We start from the raw sequence: 19,580 nt of genomic DNA, 5'->3' as shown, positions 1-19,580 counted from the left end.
CTCCTGTAAGCTCTTCTAGAATCGAGAAGTGAATCTCGGGTCTCAATCTGAAACAATGGACACCGATATCCCATGCATTCTGACTATCTCCTACACATATAGATCTGCTAGCCTACTCAAAGAGTAACTAACCTTCATCGGCAGATTGCATTCTGCCCGTGAACTGCTAGTGATAACCCGGTGACAAAGTCCATGGAGATGTGCTCCCATTTCCACTCTGGGATGCTCAATGGCTGCAATGGCCTTGCTGAACTTTGATGTTCAGCCTTTACTTGTTGACACATCAGGCATTGCTCCAATAATCGAGCAATCTCCCTTTTCATGCCACTCCACTAGAAAGATTCGCACAAATCCCAATACATCTTTGTGCTACCAGGATATACCGTATACAAAGAACGATGCTCCTCCTCCAGAATCGTCCTCCTTATCCTCTCGTCATTTGGAACACACAGTCTATTTACAAACCTTAATACACCTCCCTTGGAGATGTTAAAATTTACAACCAGCCCCTACTGCACATTTTCTACAACCTCGACCAACTCCGTATCATTAGCCTTCGCGGCTTTAATCCTTTTTAATAATGTTGGCTGGATCACCAAGCTAGCGATGAAAGCCTACCATCCACCAACTCCACGCCAAGACTTTCTAGATCCCATCTGATATGATGCTGAGCTTTCACTATAGATACTGTTGCATGTTTTGATTTCCGACTCAATGCATCAACTACCACATTAGCTTTCCCCGGATGATAGCTAATGATGCAATCATAGTCCTTGATCTGTTCCAGCAATCTCCTTTGCCTCATGTTCAACTCCTTCTACATGAAAAAGTATTTAACGCTCTTGTGGTCTGTGAAGATCTCACACTTCTCACCGTATAAGTAGTGTCTCCAGATCTTCAACGCATATACTACTACCGCTAACTCCAAATCATGCGTGGGGTAATTCTTATAGTACTCCTTGAGTTGCTGAGAAGCATAAGCAATTACTTTCTCCTGTTGCATTAACACACATCCCAAACCCTTCAGTGATGCATCGCTGTAAATCACAAAACCACCGTCCCCAGATGGGATGGTTAAAACCAGAGCAGTGACCAGTCGGTGTTTCAACTCCTGGAAACTCTGCTCGCACTCATCGGTCCAATAAAATCTCACACCCTTCCTCGTCAACCGTGTCAAAGGGTCAGATAACTTAGAGAATCCCTCCATGAATCACCGGTAATACCCAACCAATCCTAGGAAACTCTGAATATCTTGCACGCTCTTTGGTTTTACCCAGTCAACCACTGCTTCTATCTTACCTGGATCAATTGGGATACCACCTCCCGACAAGACATGGCCAAGAAATGCGACTTGCTTCAACCAGAACTCACATTTCTTCAACTTGGCATACAACTTCTTTTCACGTAATACCCGAAGTACCAACCTTAGATGGTTTTCATGCTCTTCCAAACTCTACAAATATACCAGAATATCGTCGATGAATACAACTACAAACTGGTCCAGGTACTCATAGAAAACCATGTTCATTAGATCCATAAATACCGTCGGAGCGTTAGTCAACCCAAATGGCATGACCAAAAACTCGTAATAACCATATATGGTTCGAAAAGCAGTCTTCGCAACATCCTCAGTCCTAATTCTCACCTGATGATACCCTGACCATAGATTGATCTTCAAAAAGACATGTGTTGCCTGCAGTTAGTCAAACAAATTATTTATATGAGGCAACGGGTATCAGCTCTTCATTGTTACCTTGTTGATCTCGCGGTAATCAATGCACAATGGCATTGACCCGTCCTTCTTCTTCAAAAACAATACTGAAGCTCCTCAAGAAAAAATACTAGGTCAGATAAAGCCCTTATCCAGTAGTTCCTGCATCTGCTCCTTTAACTCTCAAAGTTGAGCTGGAGCAATCCGGTATGGAGCTTTAGAAATCGGTACCTTTCCTGGCAGTAATTCAACAGCGAACTCCACCTCACGATCAGGAGGTAAACTGGGTAAGTCTTCGGGGAATACATTAGTAAATTCATTAATCACTCGAATATCTTCAAGTTTCAGATCATCTTGTAAACCACACAAGCTAGGTACCCCTGTCAACCGTCAAAGAGTAACCTTCTCGCCTGCATAGTCGACAAAATCTGTGGATTCGAACGTACACACGATCCCATGAACTCATATTCCTGCTCCCCATGAGGTTTGAACATCACCACTTTTCTATGACAGCCAATCACCGCAAAACTGGAGGATAACCAATCTATCCCCAGTATAACGTCAAACCCGTACATGTCATATACTACCAGATCCACCAGTAGCAATCTTCCCTGAATTGCTACTGGGCAGTTCCGTAACATCTTCCTACATATCATCACACTCCCAAATGGTGTAGCCATAGACAACCCCTCATCCATCACTTGGGTTTCAGCCCCACACATTTTCACAAAATTCGCAGCTATAAAGGAGTGGGTTTCTCATGAATTGAAAACAACAACAACTTTATTTAAAAGCAATAACATGGTACCTATCACCATGTTGCCAACGTGTTCTGCATCTGCTAGAGTAAGCGAGTAAACTCTCTCCTGAGCTGTGTTTCCCCGAGGCACCTGGTTCTATCCCCGGTTCTAACTCGGTGCAGCCGTACCAGTCATCGGTGTAGGACAGTTTTGGGATACATGGCCCGGTTCGCCACAGCTGTAATAGTTACCTATGAATGGCTGTAACTCCCCATCATGCCACTTACGGCACTTGGCACAATGTACACAAGGTGGATCCCCCTGCAGACCCTGCCATTCCATATTCTGGCGATTTCTTGAACCATAGTTCCTTCTTTTCCACTGTCCCTGTCTAGAACCAGTTTGAGAACCAAAAGGTACCAGCCTCTTCTTCTGATCCTGTGCCACCTCATCCTTTCGGAGACTAGCCTCAACTACGGCGGCTTTCTCCATTAGAACCAAAAACTCCTAAATCTGCAGCATTCCTACCAGCCTATGGATGTCCTTCCGTAGACACTTCTTGAACCTCTGAGCTTTTTCGTACTCATTCGAGATCATACATGGCGCAAAGTGAGACAACTTGATATATCTAGCTGCATAACTCTACATTGTTAGGGTCCTTTGAGTCAGACTCGAGAACTCGTTTGCCTTTGCGTCACAGACGGAAGCTGGGAAGTATCTCTCAAAGAATACCTCCTTAAAGTGGCCCCACGTCATCCTAGGTGTCTCAGCTCTCTGCTCTTCAAGAAGACTCATAGCCACCCACCACCTCTCAGCTTCTCCTGCCAACTAAAACGTAGCATGGAGAACTTTTTGCTCGTCGGTACAATGCAGAACTTTTACTATCTTTTCTGACTTTTGCACCCAGTTCTCCTCCACAATCGGGTCGAATCCCCCAGTAAACTTCGGAGGATGCATACAGGTGAACTTCTCAATGGTGCAACCTACAGCCGTAGGTGGACACTCCCGTCCCCTAACACTTTGCCCGATCTCTCGCATAATATGCCTGGTTAAGCCTCGAGGCATGGAAGGTGACTCTTCACTCGCAATCCCCTCCGAACTAGTATCCTAATTGCTATCCTTGGGCTCCATACTGAAATAGTATAGGAATAAATTAACATTCCTATTTCATAGCACAGTTAACACAATCATTGCAAAATAATCATGTTAAACTCTAGACTCTCAGGCCTAGGCCTACCCTACCGCACAAACACGAACCATTAATGGTTTGTCGTGATTTTACTAAAATCGTCATTCCAGGAAAATCATATAACACACTCAATGAATCCCTGTCTAGCTACAAGACAACTCTCAACCTACTCAACCCATTTCGTACATCTTATACTCTGGTATGTTCACATAATTATGCCTAACTAAGTCTACAAGACCTAACAACCTGGTTAGCTCTGATACCAAGCTGTCACGCTCTAAACCCGGAAATGGGCTCCAGGGTGTGAATTAGTAACCTAACCCATCCTTGTATCATACAATCGTCCATGATACCATACAATACAAAGGTCCGACCCCGTAAGGTTCACGTATACCCTATCCACAATCACATTTACCATATACGTAGCGGAATAATTCAAACTAATGCCTTCATAAAACCATACCAGAGTCTATACAAAACATGAGCTAGTTCCCCAAAATACATAACATACTCGGGGTGTCTACATAACCCAAAATGACAACCCGGTAAAGGACCGGTACTTACACGAGTACTTCTATATAGCTAACCAACCACCACGCTCTTGAACCACTAGGACGCTAGTGTCAGCTACTCGAAGGACTTGAAAACATTTGAATGATAGGGGTGAGACACCTCTCAGTAAAAGAGAAACATGTTATATCAGTGTGTGGATACATGAGTGTTATTTCAACAACAAACATACATTTCACAATACTAGTATTTTCACAAATACAGTTTAGTATACATACGATGCAAAATCAATATGATCTAGTGTCGTCACACTCTTCGGCCTAAGTTGGATTGTCTAGTGGTATTTCATACCCTTTGACAAAAGTTAGACTGTCTGGTGGTATTTCACACCCTTCGGCATAAGCCAATGCCCCCGATAACCTGACATAGCATAAGCCCCCACGACGTTGAACTGGTGCAGGTTTGGTGTTCTCACATCCTTCGATAAAAATTGGTCAATCTAGTGGTATTATGCACTCTTTGACAAAAGTCAGACATCAAAGCCTGCGGTCTTATTCCGATTCGATTCAATATCTTAGCTTACGGCGTTTTAATCCGGCCCACTTTGATATATCCCCATCTGTATTATCCCACTACAACATTTTCATAAAACTTGGAACATTTTGGAACTCATGTCCTTATATCTCATTTGAATAATTCACAGCTTACGATAGTTAACCGATGCTCTTTACTACAAAATGCATCATTCAAATTCACCATCTCATTCTACACTTATTTAGGTAAACAAACAATCACATATTACGTATTCCATAAATACAATTTAAAATAATCAAAGGTATAATCATCTCTATATCACTGTTTATACCAATATAAAGTTTTCCAACAGAAACGGAGAAGATACTTGAAACCCCCAATTTTTCCAAAAACTATAAACCAAAAATCCTGTAATTTCATCTGATAGATTTTTCCAAATAAGTAACCAAAACATCCATAGGATCGTAAACTACAGCTTTATCGATTCAAATAACAAAAACAACTGATATAAACAAAAACCTCTCACCTTTCTCGAAAATCGAAACAAACTTAATCGGTCCAAAACAATGACACGGGACCCCCAAAACCTAAACATTGAAGAACAATACTTCAATATATTCACAACTACTACAGATCTACTGAACCAAAAACAAAATTGGACTATTACCTCGATTTTGGATCAAAACCCAAAATTCCTCGAAACGAAATTCCGATCCACTATAAACGTAGACATTCCCCTCCTAATTCACGTGGTAACATCGGATCGTTGATTCGGGTAACAGACGGCCCGAAACCCTAAAGAGAGAGAAAGAGAGAGAATTTTAGTTTACTTAGCAATGAAGAAATGAATATATATTTATAACCCCTTTGACCCGGCCAGACTCATCGACAAGCATAAGAAGGCAGTTCATCAACGACGGAGTTGCCTTGTCGATGAGCCTGAAATTTCAGAATTTCTCAAAATCCCTTGGCATCCTCTCGTCAACGAACCTCTGAATTTTATCGCCGAGCTATAAAAGGGACCTTGTCGATGAGAAAAGGAGTCTCGTTGACGAGCCTTGCTAGTTTTCCCTTTTTAATTTCCTTCCTCTTTTCTTATTTATTAAATTTAAAATTCTCAGGTTGGGTTCTTACACCTCGAATTGCTTCCAATTTCTCAAGTCCAAGCTCATAGTGCGTGAACCCCCCTTTCTCTTGCGAGGGGTTAAACAAGACAACTCAGAGATTGGAGTTATCATCGTTCAATCAACGTGTGGTGATTGACTCGGCTAATTTCTCTCAAATGGACACATAGTTTCCTTTCATGATTTTATCTCCTTATTTAGAATGTGTCTATAGCTAGCATGTTGTCGCGCTTATCAAGTTTTTCCTTGTATCTAAAACTTCCTTGTATAGTTTTTGCAATTCTATAAATAAACATGTAAAGAATGATATAGGCATCGATTGCTACACCGTGTTTGTACAATCTTTCAATCTTTTGATTCATTGGGGCAAATATCTAGAAGCTTGATCATGTGTGATATTTCTAGTTCATAAATGCAAATCTAAGTATATGTTGAAATCGAGAAATGAAGAGAGATTGCTTTCAATGCAAGCAACGACACCCTCCACCATGTTCACATGGTGCATTGGTGGAAAACCTATCTGCTTGAAAGGTGAAGCATCCATTTTCTAATTGCAAAGTGGGAGAGAGGGGAAAAAAAGAGTTAGTATGTGGAAACATTTGAGAATACGTAAGCGTAGAGGGAAGAAACACACAACGTTTAATTTGCAAAAGGTACAACTAATTGAAATACGAGCGAATGTTTATGTGAGGGTATTACCGTGATATAAGCAAATGTAAAATCTTGTCAACTAGTCTAGATAAAACCATTGTTCTTGCGTTGCATATTAGAGGTAAGCATCAGGTTGATCACATAAGGTACTGCAGAGACTCCATTATACAACTCCACGTCTATGAACTACACATAAAAAGTAAACCACCAACGCAAATAAACACAACATTACGTTGGAGTTTTCATAGAATTGAATCCAACCTATAAGTAATGATCATAGCTAAAGGGACGTGTGAGAAAATGAATAGCTATAATGGAGAAATGGTAAAATGTTGTCTAGTTATGAGTTTTGAGACATAATTGTTACCTTTAGGAACATATATTTTAGATTTTAAATTTGAATTTAGGTGATTTTTCACAAATTAAAATTATATTTTATATAAATTTATTACAAATCTAAATTTAAGAACCCTCCAAATATTGGAGAAAGTATTTTAATTTTATATGAATAACATTAATGGTAATTTTGGTTTGCTAGATTTTCCCCATTTTTCTAGAAGTAGTTAAATAACTTGAATTCCAGAGTGCCGCCCTCGCAAGCCCTTCTCCGAACTCAGTACGGCCCAACAGCCACTCTTCTCGTACTGAGCCAATCTAAGCTATCTCTCTCTCTCTCTCTCTCTCTCTCTCACACACACACAGCGGAAAATGGCGATAGCAGCACAGACTCCAGATATCTTGGGGGAGCGTCAATCTGGGCAGGACGTTCGCACCCAAAATGGTTGGCTTTCTCTGTCGACGACCTCTCTCTTTCCCTCCCTCCCTCCCTCCCTCTCTCTCTCTCTCTCTCTCTCTCTCTCTCTCTGAATTGTTGATTTTGGTGTGGGCAGTTGTAGCGTGTCAAGCAGTGGCCAACATTGTCAAATCTTCACTTGGCCCTGTCGGACTCGACAAGGTATTTCATCTCACTCTGTGTGTATCTCGGCTGAGACTGCGATACTCTGTAGTATCTTTTTTTTTTGGATTAGGCACTGGTATCACGTGTCCGTTTTACGGTCCATGTGATTAATCTTGCTCTCCTTGAAGTTGACCTCACAACTCCAAAGCGAGGGTAAATTCAGGAGTCTAGGATGGAAACAAACCCGGGAGGGTTTGAACACGACCTTGTGAGAGGCACTCCTGCATCCCGCACTACCACCACACCCTGGGGGTGATACTCTGTAGTATCTTGTTTGTACGCCAGCTGATTATCAATAATAGTTCTGGTACCATTGTTTGTCTTTGTTATATTGCTGTTTTATTTTCTTAGTAATTGTATTATTATCTTTTCCACATGTAGTTTGGGTATGTTAAGTTCCCCCCCCCCCCCCCCCCCCCCCCAATACACTTAAAATGGCATTCCAAAGGTGAGTGTAACCCCCCTGAAAAGAGTACGTCTCTACATCATGTTGGATCAATAGAATAGAATGGGATGGGAATCGAATGGAATGGAATAAAAATATGTTAATGAAAAAATGCAAGAAAACCAAGTGATAGCATTGATTTCATTCTGTTCCTATCTACCAATTCTAATCCCACTGATTGCAATGGACTCACTGGGGCACACAGGGATCCAGCTTTGCTAGGTTCCATAGGTATGGTAATATGTTGCCCAGAGTAGCTAGTTAATTTTCAACTGCACTATCTATTACAAAAATGTTTTTATATCATTTTGGTTGGTCTATAAAGAGGAGCCTAAAATCACACAGTTTAGATACACTAGGTTTTTTTTACTACCTTCAGAGTGTTGTGGGAATAAAAGTGGGTTTTGGGCAATTTACATTAATGGGATGGCTACAATCTACGGAGTCTTATGGTGGTCATTTCGAGGCTTGGATATAGTCTTGAGATTTGTCTTCTAAGACTGATGATATTAAAAATGGGAGGGTACTGCATTGGGTAGAAGACGATCCAAAAAGCGGAGGCTCACCCATTGGAAGCTTACCTTATTATTATTAATAAAAGGGGCAACCTATCTACTAATAATAAGAAAGGGGGTGAGATAGGTGGCGGGTAGTTTGCTTCCAACCTGGCCCGGCCGCAAGGAATCAAGAAACCGGTGGTGACTTGGATATCAGGTGATGGAATAAGGCGGCCAGAAGCAACAAGCAGTTGTGGTCAAAGCTTGGCTCTAGCCAATAGGCTAGCAGTAAGCTTGGCTACAGTGAAGCGCTTACCAAGCACGAAGGAAAGGGCCTTCACCGCTTGAGCTGTATGCGGGGGAACTTGCACGTTCGGTTCTTGGGGGTGAGAGCTAGTAGGAGCCATCCCATCCCAATAGTGTATATTTGGAGCTCAATATGAAATCCTTTGAAGGGGTAATTATGTCAAAGGTGTCAAACGTTAAATCAAATTCAGCTGTAATGGTGTTGTGGGTTGGACGAGGCTGGGATGGGTGAGATTGTTTGAAAATTTTGAAAGGCAACAGAAGAAAAACAGAAATGCTCTACAAATGCTACAACCTTGCGAGCACCAAAGACCAAAATTATGCTTATGCTATATTTTAGCATGTAGCTGCTTATAGTTTGTTAATGGTAACTATGGTCTCATGGGTTTAATTGAGTCAAGGACTTGTGAGAAATGAAATTCAAAAGCTCGGTGTATAGAATAAGATGGTATCATGGTAATGGCTCCTTCTGTTTCTAGTTTTTTGAAAATTTAGTTTAGACAAATATTCCTTTGACTAAGCCAATTTAATATGGGTTGTAATGTCAATCCAATTAAGGAGAACAATGTTTTTAAAGGCTCAATCAAGGTTTGTCACAAGATGAGGCAAACCCAAAATGCCTTTAGGCTTAGTCTAGAATACCAAATTCTTAAAAAGCCAATGCACTAGAGGCTTATGCATTGTAAGAAAGGCATGCCTTTTGCGCTTTTTAATTGAGGCTTTTTTTCATTCTAGGCACGTGAATCTCAAATAGGAAATTTTAACTTCATATTTATATGATAGGAAGTCCTAAATCCTAATATGAGTAGATGTCTAAAACTCTTGAACCTCAACCTTTCCAAAATAATTAGGCGTTGCATCAAAGATCATGAAAATAATTTGAACTTTGTAATGTTATAATCATCTCTTTGCATGATTTAGTTGATGAATTCAAGTTAGTATTTTTTGAATGGCCAGTGATTAGTTTACTAATGATATTTGACTTTTTAATTTTCTTAAGTTTTTTAGTTTTGAAAATATATGCAATTTATTTACATATTTTATCTAAAAGAATGCAAGTCTCAAATGGCTTAAGCCTCACCTTGTATGGGTAAAAATGTCTTGACTTATGCCTTTGCCTATGGGTAAAAATGCCTTGTCTTACACCTTTGCCTTTTAGAGCACACCCAATACAGTTACAAGCCCTTCAATTTCCCCACTTGTAAATCTGATCAACAAATATTTTAGTGAGAACTTTAATAATACCTAGAATTTTCATATATTTCTTGATTACAGGTTTCTATTTATGGTTGCCTATTTTTGTGAGAGATTTACCTGCATGACACGATTCTTGTTGTTGTTGATTGAACATTTTAGATGCTAGTTGATGATATTGGTGATGTAACCATTACTAATGATGGTGCCACAATACTCAAGATGTTAGAAGTTGAGCATCCAGCTGCTAAGGTAGAAAAAATGTTTTATACCTGCTTATTTACTACCTTTGTATATTTGTCAAGTTCATTATTCTTTTCCTCTTATATCTATATCGTTTCTCCTTTCTTGGGTGAATAGGTGCTTGTTGAATTGGCTGAGCTTCAGGACCGAGAAGTTGGAGATGGGACGACTTCTGTAGTCATTGTAGCTGCGGAGTTGCTTAAGGTAAGTTTTAGCATCTAGCATATATCGTTTACATTGTAGAAATGGTTTTAACATTTTTAGTTTGTATTTTTAGAAATTGAGTGAAATTTGGAAGAACAGTTACTAATTGATGATACAATAATTACTTTTTTCAGAGAGCAAATGACCTTGTGAGGCACAAGATTCACCCAACATCTATAATTAGTGGATACAGAGTGAGTACTTGTTGCAATTTTTTCCCAATAAACAGTTATAATGTGTAATTGCACTTTGCTAATCCGGGGAGCATGGGCTATGTCCCAGTGGCTCACATACTGGCCTCCACAGGGATGGCCAAGGTTTGATTCCATGTGTTGAGTTGGGTGCGTCTGTAACTTGCTATTTAAAAAATATGTTTTCTAATATAATGTTTAATTATTGTTGAACACTTGGAAATTTTCACTCTACTATATTGTTTTTTCCTTTCACATGGGCACAAATGACCATTTTGGCAGCTTGCTATGAGGGAAGCATGCAAATATGTTGATGAAAAACTGGCTGTGAAGGTATGCCTCTTTTGTCAATCGATGCATCTCGTTGAAAGTTATATATGTGGAATGCAATGAATAACTGAAGCACTCTGTATCATTTGTGTTAATATTGTAGTCTGGACAGCAGAGTGCATTTTTGTTTCACTGGCGTAAGTATGGTTTATATGGCTCTGCTTCCATTATGAACAAAAAATTGCCTGTATTACCTCTCTTATTTTTTGAATGACTAGGGAAAAACAAGTCTGTAATTTGATAGATTGGATGGCACTTGCTCTTACATATTTATAGTTCCAAATTATTAAAAGGCGGCTAGGTACCTAGGCCTTTATCCAACATGTGTTTGCATGTATAGCTAGCAAATTTGAAATGCAGTATCTCTGGTATCTTAACTTTATTCTTTCTTTATCTCTATCTCTCTCCTGCTCCTCCCCCCTGTTTTATAGGTTGAAAAGCTTGGAAAAGATTCACTTGTGAACTGTGCCAAGACAAGCATATCCTCAAAGCTGATAGCAAGTGACAGCGACTTCTTTGCAAATTTGGTATGCTTGTTGTTTGGTTTAGCAGTTGGCATTTATTTAAGCACACCAGTTTAATTTTTTAAATAGAAATCAATGCAGGGAGGCATTAACGGTATTTGTTTTCATATTTTGCAATTTTTCAAGAAGTTAATTCCACCTCTGCAAAATTTACTCAATCAAATTGTAGTGCTCTACTTCCTTTGTTGCTTAGGCTTGCTGTTTTGCATTTGAGTGCCCAACTCATAACCTGTAGATAATTCATTAAATTGACCTAGTTTGCTCTTCATTGTGGCTCCACTTACCAAATGTGCTCGTTACATTCTCCACTTTGAACATACTTGCATAGAACCTCTGAGGTCACTGGCACCAATGCCAATTTTTTTCCTACTAGTTTGATACTGAAAAATTTTTGTTATTGCTTTTGGGTTAACTGCCACCAAGCTGCCTGCCTTCCCCTTCCAACCCTATCCTTTGCAAAGAAAAGAAAAGTTTGTTGCTATGATATGTGCATTTTCCTAGAATAAGATCTTCCTGTTACAGTTTTCTCCATTGTAATTGAATTGTTTTGCGGGATGAATACCTTCTTGAAGTGTTGTTAGTTAATCTTGAGTAATATTTTACCCATTTAATTTGATTTTTTAGGTTGTAGATGCAGTAAAAGCAGTAAAGACAATCAATGTGCGGGGAGAGACTAAATACCCTATCAAGGTTTGTGATTCCATGGATCTCTTCTTTATTGAAGGTTCTGTATCTGTATATTTAGAAAATGCAAGTAATCATTGATGAATATAATATATTTCTGTGCATTTTTTCCAAAATTAAAATTATTATAACCTTGTTCACAATATTGTTTGCCTAGTTTTGAGTATAAGAAAATGCATTGATTTCAAGAAGGCAAGTTGTAATAATCTGGTTGCTCATTCATGTTCCAGGGAATCAATATATTGAAAGCTCATGGAAAAAGTGCAAGAGATAGCTATTTGTTGAAGGGATATGCTCTAAATACGGGTCGTGCTGCCCAAGGAATGCCAATTAGAGTTGCCCCTGCAAAGATTGCCTGTCTTGATTTCAATCTTCAGAAAACAAAAATGCAAATGGGTGTCCAGGTCTTGGTCACAGATCCAAGGGAGCTTGAAAAAATTCGACAGAGGTGACTTATTATTAAGCTGCTTTTGTTAAATCTTGTTATACATTGTTGGCCTACAACTTTATGGTGAAATCAAGTGGTTACTTCACATGGTATTAGATCCATGGTTGCTAGGAGGTTCTAGGGTTCCATTCTTGTTGCCTACGTTTATCTTCTATTTGTTAAATTATGCCATGTCCCTTAAATAAGTTTTGTTTATTGTTTGTCTACTTCTTTAGTTACAATCAGTACACACTTGCAAGGAGTGTTAAGGCTTGGTATATTTTGACTTACAACCAAACAAGTTAAGCTTTTAGGTCAAGCGGAGACATCACATGCTTCAGACTTGAAGTTTTAATATCATCTTGTATGAATATTGGATACCAAAGGCATGTTGCATGCCTTTCTACATCGCACTTTCACGTATATTGAAAGCTGTATGTTGTTTTCATAATTCATGTGGCGCTTGTCTCTGTGAAGTAAACTGCTAAGTGGGGTATGGAAATTTCTATATCAATGAATATCTACTGAGTCATGGCATTATTAGGATCTCATATAGGCCTTTATGGCCTTTGTTGGTGGTACAATCTTGGTGTGTATTATACCATTCTTCTTGGAGGACTGAAAAAAAACTTGTGGAATTGTTCAACATGGTCACATTAAGCATGCCACTGGAATTGACTGATGGAAAGATGAAAAAACATATCCATGCACACAATAAAAAGCCAAATGTGAGGTTGGGTTTTGGAAGTCTCTTTTAAGAGTCTTAGAGATTCATTTTGCAGGTTTACCTTTTGTTTCTTCCTCTAACAAAGCTCTATTGGGTAGAGGTAATTGCATTAAGTTTTGGGAAGATGTTTGGGTGGGAGGAGCTGGATAATCCTGTTCCCTTGCTCGTCTGTTTTGTATTTCTTCTCAGCACAACAATGTGATTTCCTATTTTCTCATTTTTGAGAAGGATTCCTTTTCTTGGGACTTTTCTTAAATGATTGAGAGGTGGAGCAGTTTTCTCGTCTTTGCTCATTCTACTAGAGGGTTGCCATATCTCTAGTAAAAGTGGTGGTAAGAATTGGTATTTGGATTCATCCCGGGGGGGGGGGGGGATTATTCTTGTAAATCTTTCTTTTCTCACCTTTTTTAGGCTTTATGTGGTCTTTCCTCTCAATCGGATTATATGGGAGGCTAAAATTTCTTCTAAGATAAAGATGTTTGTTTGGTTGGTGGCATTTAATAGAGTTAACACCAACAACCTGCTGCAGACGAGGAGGCGTTCTAAAGCATTCTTTCCTGATAATTGTCTTATGTGTGCGAGTAGCTCAGAGGATGCGTCTTGTTTTGTCTCTTCACTGTTCATTTTCTTGGGGCTTGTGGAATACACTTTTTGGAGTAATTGGTGAGGAGCGGGTTTGTCCAAAATCAGTGGAGGAGTATTGGTTTTGGGAATGGTGAGGAATTAAGAGGCTGTGGATATGTGCTAGATGTGCTATGTTATGGGGAATTTGGCTAGAAAGGAATGCTGAAATTTTTTTGGCAGGAGATTATCAACGGTGCTTCTTTGGGACGGTGCAGTTTTTGGTTTCGCTTTGGACTTATAGTGCAGGTTGTTTCAAAGGTCACTGCTTTCAGAATGTCACCTGAGATTGGGTGGCTTTATTAAGTTGATGTATTTTTTCTTTTCCTATGTTCATGAGCGAGGGCCTTGTGTTCTTTGCTTTTGTATCTTTTTCTTACTAGTTTGAGTAGTTTCACCAAAGGTTCTTTTTCAATCAGAAAATAATTGCAATGTTAAATTGGTGAAACACAATTGTCATCCTCTTAGTTTGATGATGTTAATATAACATATTAGTTTTTCCCATAGGGGACATCCTAGTGTTTAAAGTTTGGGACTTCTATGTTAGAGCTCTCAAGTTCAATTCCTGGGAGGGGTGGGAATTGGGAATGGGTATGGGATGGAGATGGGCTACATCCTGTTGTGTAGTCTTAGGCCTAGTTTGGGCTTTCAATGGACCCAAAGAAAAAATGTTTTTGTTTTTAGCCTCAATGCATTTGTACAAAGTGGGGGTGATCGTTGAACTGGGTTCCCATGAAAGGATATTTTAGGGTCATTATTTGTAAGCAATGGGATGTTTCACTGTGAGGATAGCTGAAAAGAATGCCTCTTATCATCCTGGACCTCATCCTTTCTAGTCAAATGTGAAGATTTGGATTTGGAGCAGATGCAAGAATAATGAGATAATCTAAGGATAACAATAAAAAAATAATTATCATAAAAGCTCAACTGGCTAGCAAAGGACAATATGCTTTGTCAAGGTAGATGAGGACAATTTAGCTGCCAAACATGGCTATCCATCTTAGATTATTATTTAAAGGCATAATGTTTCAACAATTTGTTTAATCAAATTTGGACTTCTACAGATGATGCATGGAATCTTGGCTACATCTATGTTTGATTGTCCGGTGCAAATGCTTTATAGAGTCGTCTTGTAGACTTCTTGTAAAAACTTAGCATCTTGGGGTGTGCTGTCAACATTCCATGACTCACTTCTAAAAATGAGTAGCGCTATGACTATCCCAAGTATAGGAGTCACGTCGTGTAATAATTAGCCCAAATGTTATATCGTCTCCTCAGGGAATGCAGATTAATTTCAACTTGTGTTAAAATAAAAAGAAGAAACTAAGAAAACAAAGGCACACTGAACATGGTTCAGATTCGGTTTCTTTGGGGTTTTGAAATATTTATGACTGTATTGAAACAAGCGAAATCTAAACTATGAACCTAACACGCACAAAATCAACCGACAACTCACTAAATAAACATTCAAATAATAAACCAAAGCAAAAACCTCAATTAACTTAAACAAATATTTAATTTCAACACACTAATTAACACACTAATAATAGACCAATCATTCAGTTTCAACACTAACTTTAAATGAAAACGACTAAACTCTCAATAAAAATAACTCAAGCAAAAATACTAAACTTCAACAATGACGAGAGAGAAATAAACTTAAACAAGCATTAAAGTACGTTAAAGTGAAGAACTACAATGAAATAAACTAACACACTAATTGTCTTAAACCTAAAAAAAATTTCAACTCCAACATTAACTTTAAGTGAAAGCGAACTAATCTCAACAATGAAATTAACTCAACTAAACACTTCGCACACTAATTAACTTAAACAAAACTCATATACCAACATCAACTTTACATGAAGACAATAACCCAATCAATAATGTAAACAAAAATTAAAATCAACCCAACAATAAATTCGAACAAAAATGAACTCAATATCTTAACTACTTAAATGGAAAACAACTTACTAAAACACAATAATAACTAAGAGTTTCAAATAAACTGAAATTAAAAATAAATACAACCCAACAATTATTTAATATTCTAACAAAAAAATGTAAATAAAACTGAAGGTGTCAATGACTTAAAGAGTAATCTAAATGCAAGAAGAGAGAGAGAGAGAGATAATCCTAACAATAATTTTAAATGCAAATAAATAATACAATACTCAACGCATATTCAATGTTAAATTAAGACAGCACAGTAAAAAAAAACAAGTAAATTAAGCTGTTTAATGAGAGAGAGAGAGAGAGGGAGAGAGGGAGAGAGAGTAGAAGAAGAAGAGAATGGCCGTGAGGGAGCTCCTGCGCACACATTGTGTGCTCTGCGGCGCAAGACCCTTGGAGAGAAGATCCCAGCCGCGGTCGAGTCTGCTGCCTTTCTAAAAAGCCTACCTTCCAAGCTTTAAAGCATACTCGAGCATCTAAAACCCTAGCCACCCTTTTCCATTAATGCCCTCCTAAAGCAAACCCTCACTTTTCATTGTAAAAAAAAAAACCTTCCGGCGCTTCTTTTGCTGCGCATGGGCCTTGAGCCCCCCTTACGTGGTCACATCAACTTGATGGGCCTTTATTCATTTTTTTTTTTCTTTTGTTAACACATGGCCGGTCGTGTACTTTCAAGCCCGATTTTGACCTTCCTACAGGTTGTAGCTCTCAAAACTCAAAACACGAAAGTTGTAGAGCTTTTTTTTGGCTTTCCACAACACTTTGAATCATCTCAATCGGAACTCGGATGAGAGAGTTATGCCCAGATCACGAAGTAATGTCGGCTTTAATGTCCATAAATTACCCTGCAATAATAAAATATCAAAACTTCATAAATTATTGAATAAAAACCCAAATATTATAAATTGAGCGCACTGTTAAAATATTGAACATAATTAGGCATTTAATTAAAATTATAATCTTTAATGTTTGAATTTAAATGCCTAATTACGCAATTTTGACTCGTAATCACACCCACAACTAAACTTTTGCTAGTCCCTAGCAAATAACATGAATGAATTCAAACCAAGGGGGTAGCTACTAAATTCCAATACTCATGAAAATTACATGCCATGAAATATGCTTTATGAGTTCAGGAACACAGGAAACAGATTAATCCAAGTTACGCATCAACTGAGAGATTTATACACCAATTAGTAAACCAACCAAGGTACTGGAAAGTAACAAAGCTCACGTGTCATGAGAGTAAGGCTGGAATTCCAAGATTGACTACCAATAGACATTAACGGTTTCAATCACAACAATTAGTCTAAGACAACTGCACGGTCTTACTCTAATTCAAAACTATTGTATTGACGGCTTTCACACTATTATACTTTAAAAGGCAACCACTTTCTTGATTAGTTAAGACCCCGATAGCAGGTAGCTGTTTCCAATGCATGAATGTACAATGGCGGCTTTCACACTACAACACTTTAAAAGGTACCCACTTTTTGTTTAGTTAGGGTCTCGGTAATAGGTAGCCCTTTCCTATACACAATTGTTCCCATCTTTTTATTCCTTTTTTTTTTTCTCTTTTTTTTTTTTTTTGCAACTGAACCTTGACTTGTTTCTTGTATTCATTTGCTTCAAACCTTTTTTTTTTGTTTTTCCTTTTTCTTTTTTCTTTCTTTTTTCTTTTTTTCTAAAGTATTAGGATATGGTTCATTAGAGTCCCAAACAATTGAAGTACATCAACCAAAAATGAACTAAGGTAGTCTTTCTAAGTCTTCTAAGCTGTGTAGTCTGTGTAGCAAGACTTTCAACATCCTTCCCTTGGTTGAAACTAAGTGAAATGGATAAAATTCTCTTTTGATTTAAACTATGATTTGCACTATATCCTACATGTTCCATATCCTAAAAAAGAGAAAGAAAAAAAATTTGGCATGTAGCGTTCACAAATAAGGAATTTAGCATGCTCTTAGCTCAATACCAATATTTCCCAAAAGGTGGTCCTAACTAACATGCAAACATCACATGCAATTTTTACAGTAAAATTCTATCACATAGAAGCACACAATTGTACATGCAAATTTTCTCCCCCCAACTAAAATGAAACATTGCCCTCAATGTGAAAGCATAGGAGAAATGGAAAAGATATGCACGTGGGTGGGGGAAACAAACCAACAGAAAAAAAAAAAACAAAACTAAAGAGAGTCACAACCAACAAACGCAGTAGAAAAAGAAAAGAAAGATACAAATAAGAACAAATAAAACGAAAATAAAAAGAAAGTAAAAGAGAAAGGTCAGAGGACTCCCCTGGGGTCTTGCAGAAGCAATACCTCTTCATGTGGATCGAATGGAGTCATGAAAGGCTTGAGATGCTGTCCATTAACTGTGAAGCTGTTGCCATCCTTTGGATCTACAATTTCTACCGTGCTATGAGATTGAACTTTTTTAACGATGTACGGGCTACCCCATCGGGACTTCAATTTCTCAGGAAACAGATGCAATCTGGAGTCATAGAGAAGCACTTGCTGAGTAGGGAAAAGTTGTTTGTCTTTGATTTTCCTGTCATGCAGCAACTTCATCCGCTCCTTTTCTAAGCGGACATTGTCGTAAGCTTCCCTCCTGGATTCTTCAAACTCACATACCTGCAATTTTCTTAAACTTTTGGCATCATCAAGTGAAAAGTTAATTTGTTTTATAGCCCATAAAACACGATGCTGAATCTCAATAGGTAAATGACAAGCTTTACCATAAACTAACGTGTAGGGGGACATCCTTAAATTCGTCTTGAATGTAGTTCGGTAGGCCCATAGTGCATCAACCAGTTTTTCTGACCAGTCTTTTCGATTAGGACGAATTGTCTTTTCAAGTATGATTTTGATCTCTATGTTGGCCAACTTAGCTTGACCATTAGTCTGAGGGTGGTATGGAGCAGAAACCTATGGGTCACTTCATATTTTTGCATGAGTTTTTCAAATGGTTTGTTACAAAAGTGTAACCCTCCATCACTAATGATCACCTTGGGCATGCCAAAATGCGCAAATAATTCCTTGAGAAACCAGTTGACAACCCTATGGTCATTTGTCCTACAAGGTATAGCCTCCACCCATTTTGAGACATAATAATCCATAACCACTAAAATGTAGTAGTTTCCAAAAGAATTTGGGAAAGGTCCCATAAAATCAATTCCCCAATAGTAAAAAATTTCAAAAATCAAGATAGGGGAAAGAGGCATTTTATTCTTTGTTGTGATTTTTCCAAGTTTTTGACAAGCCTCACAAGTTTTACAAAAATTCTCCACATTTTTGAACATGGTAGGCCAGTAGAGTACACTTTGCAAAATTTTTGAAACAATTTTCTTTGTAGCAAAGTGACCTCCACACGCTCCACTATGACAAAAATGCATCACGAAGGCAAATTTGTCATCGGGCACACATCTGCGAACCAATTGATCAGAACAGTATTTAAACAGATATGGATTGTCAAAATAGTAGTGTCGTACCTATGCAAGGAATATACGCTTATCCTGATTTACCCAATGGTTTGGCATTCAATCGGTGACAAGGTAGTTCAAAAAATAAGCAAACCAAGGAGCGCACGACACTGCAGAAAGATGTTCATCAGGAAAATCATCATTTAAGGGAGAAAACGACACAGACACATCAGGTAGCTGCAAACAAGAAATATGGTCAACTACAACATTTTCTACTCCTTTTTTATCTCGAATGGTGATGTCAAACTCCTGAAGAAGTAGAATCCATCTGATCAACCTAGGCTTAGCATCCTTTTTTGCCAACAAATATTTCAAAGCAGAGTGATCAGTAAAAAT

At 38.4% G+C, this 19,580-nt stretch overlaps 1 protein-coding gene across 1 annotated transcript; it reads left to right on the top strand.

The window, feature by feature from the left end:
• Nucleotides 1-6,996: 6,996 nt before the first annotated feature.
• LOC131147196 (T-complex protein 1 subunit alpha-like) lies at nt 6,997-12,487 on the top strand. Its single transcript, XM_058096966.1, has 9 exons — nt 6,997-7,240; nt 7,350-7,414; nt 10,022-10,111; nt 10,220-10,306; nt 10,441-10,500; nt 10,780-10,830; nt 11,259-11,354; nt 11,976-12,041; nt 12,266-12,487. Exons 1-9 carry the CDS (start codon nt 7,168-7,170, stop codon nt 12,485-12,487), a joined length of 810 nt encoding a protein of 269 aa, XP_057952949.1. The 5' UTR covers nt 6,997-7,167.
• The last annotated feature ends 7,093 nt before the right edge of the window (nt 12,488-19,580 follow it).

The sequence above is a fragment of the Malania oleifera genome, unplaced genomic scaffold, assembly GCF_029873635.1.
Source record: "Malania oleifera isolate guangnan ecotype guangnan unplaced genomic scaffold, ASM2987363v1 ctg488, whole genome shotgun sequence".
Classification (NCBI taxonomy): Eukaryota; Viridiplantae; Streptophyta; class Magnoliopsida; order Santalales; family Ximeniaceae; genus Malania; species Malania oleifera.
This window is presented reverse-complemented; position numbering and strand designations above follow the sequence as displayed.

What these genes read in the sequence shown, in the direction of transcription:
- LOC131147196 (XM_058096966.1), top strand. Translation starts at nt 7,168, where the DNA reads ATGGCGATAGCAGCACAGACTCCAGATATCTTGGGGGAGCGTCAATCT. An exon ending in GCCCTGTCGGACTCGACAAG is followed by an intron (nt 7,415 to 10,021) that starts GTATTTCATCTC and finishes TGAACATTTTAG; the next exon opens with ATGCTAGTTGATGATATTGG. An exon ending in CTATAATTAGTGGATACAGA is followed by an intron (nt 10,501 to 10,779) that starts GTGAGTACTTGT and finishes CCATTTTGGCAG; the next exon opens with CTTGCTATGAGGGAAGCATG.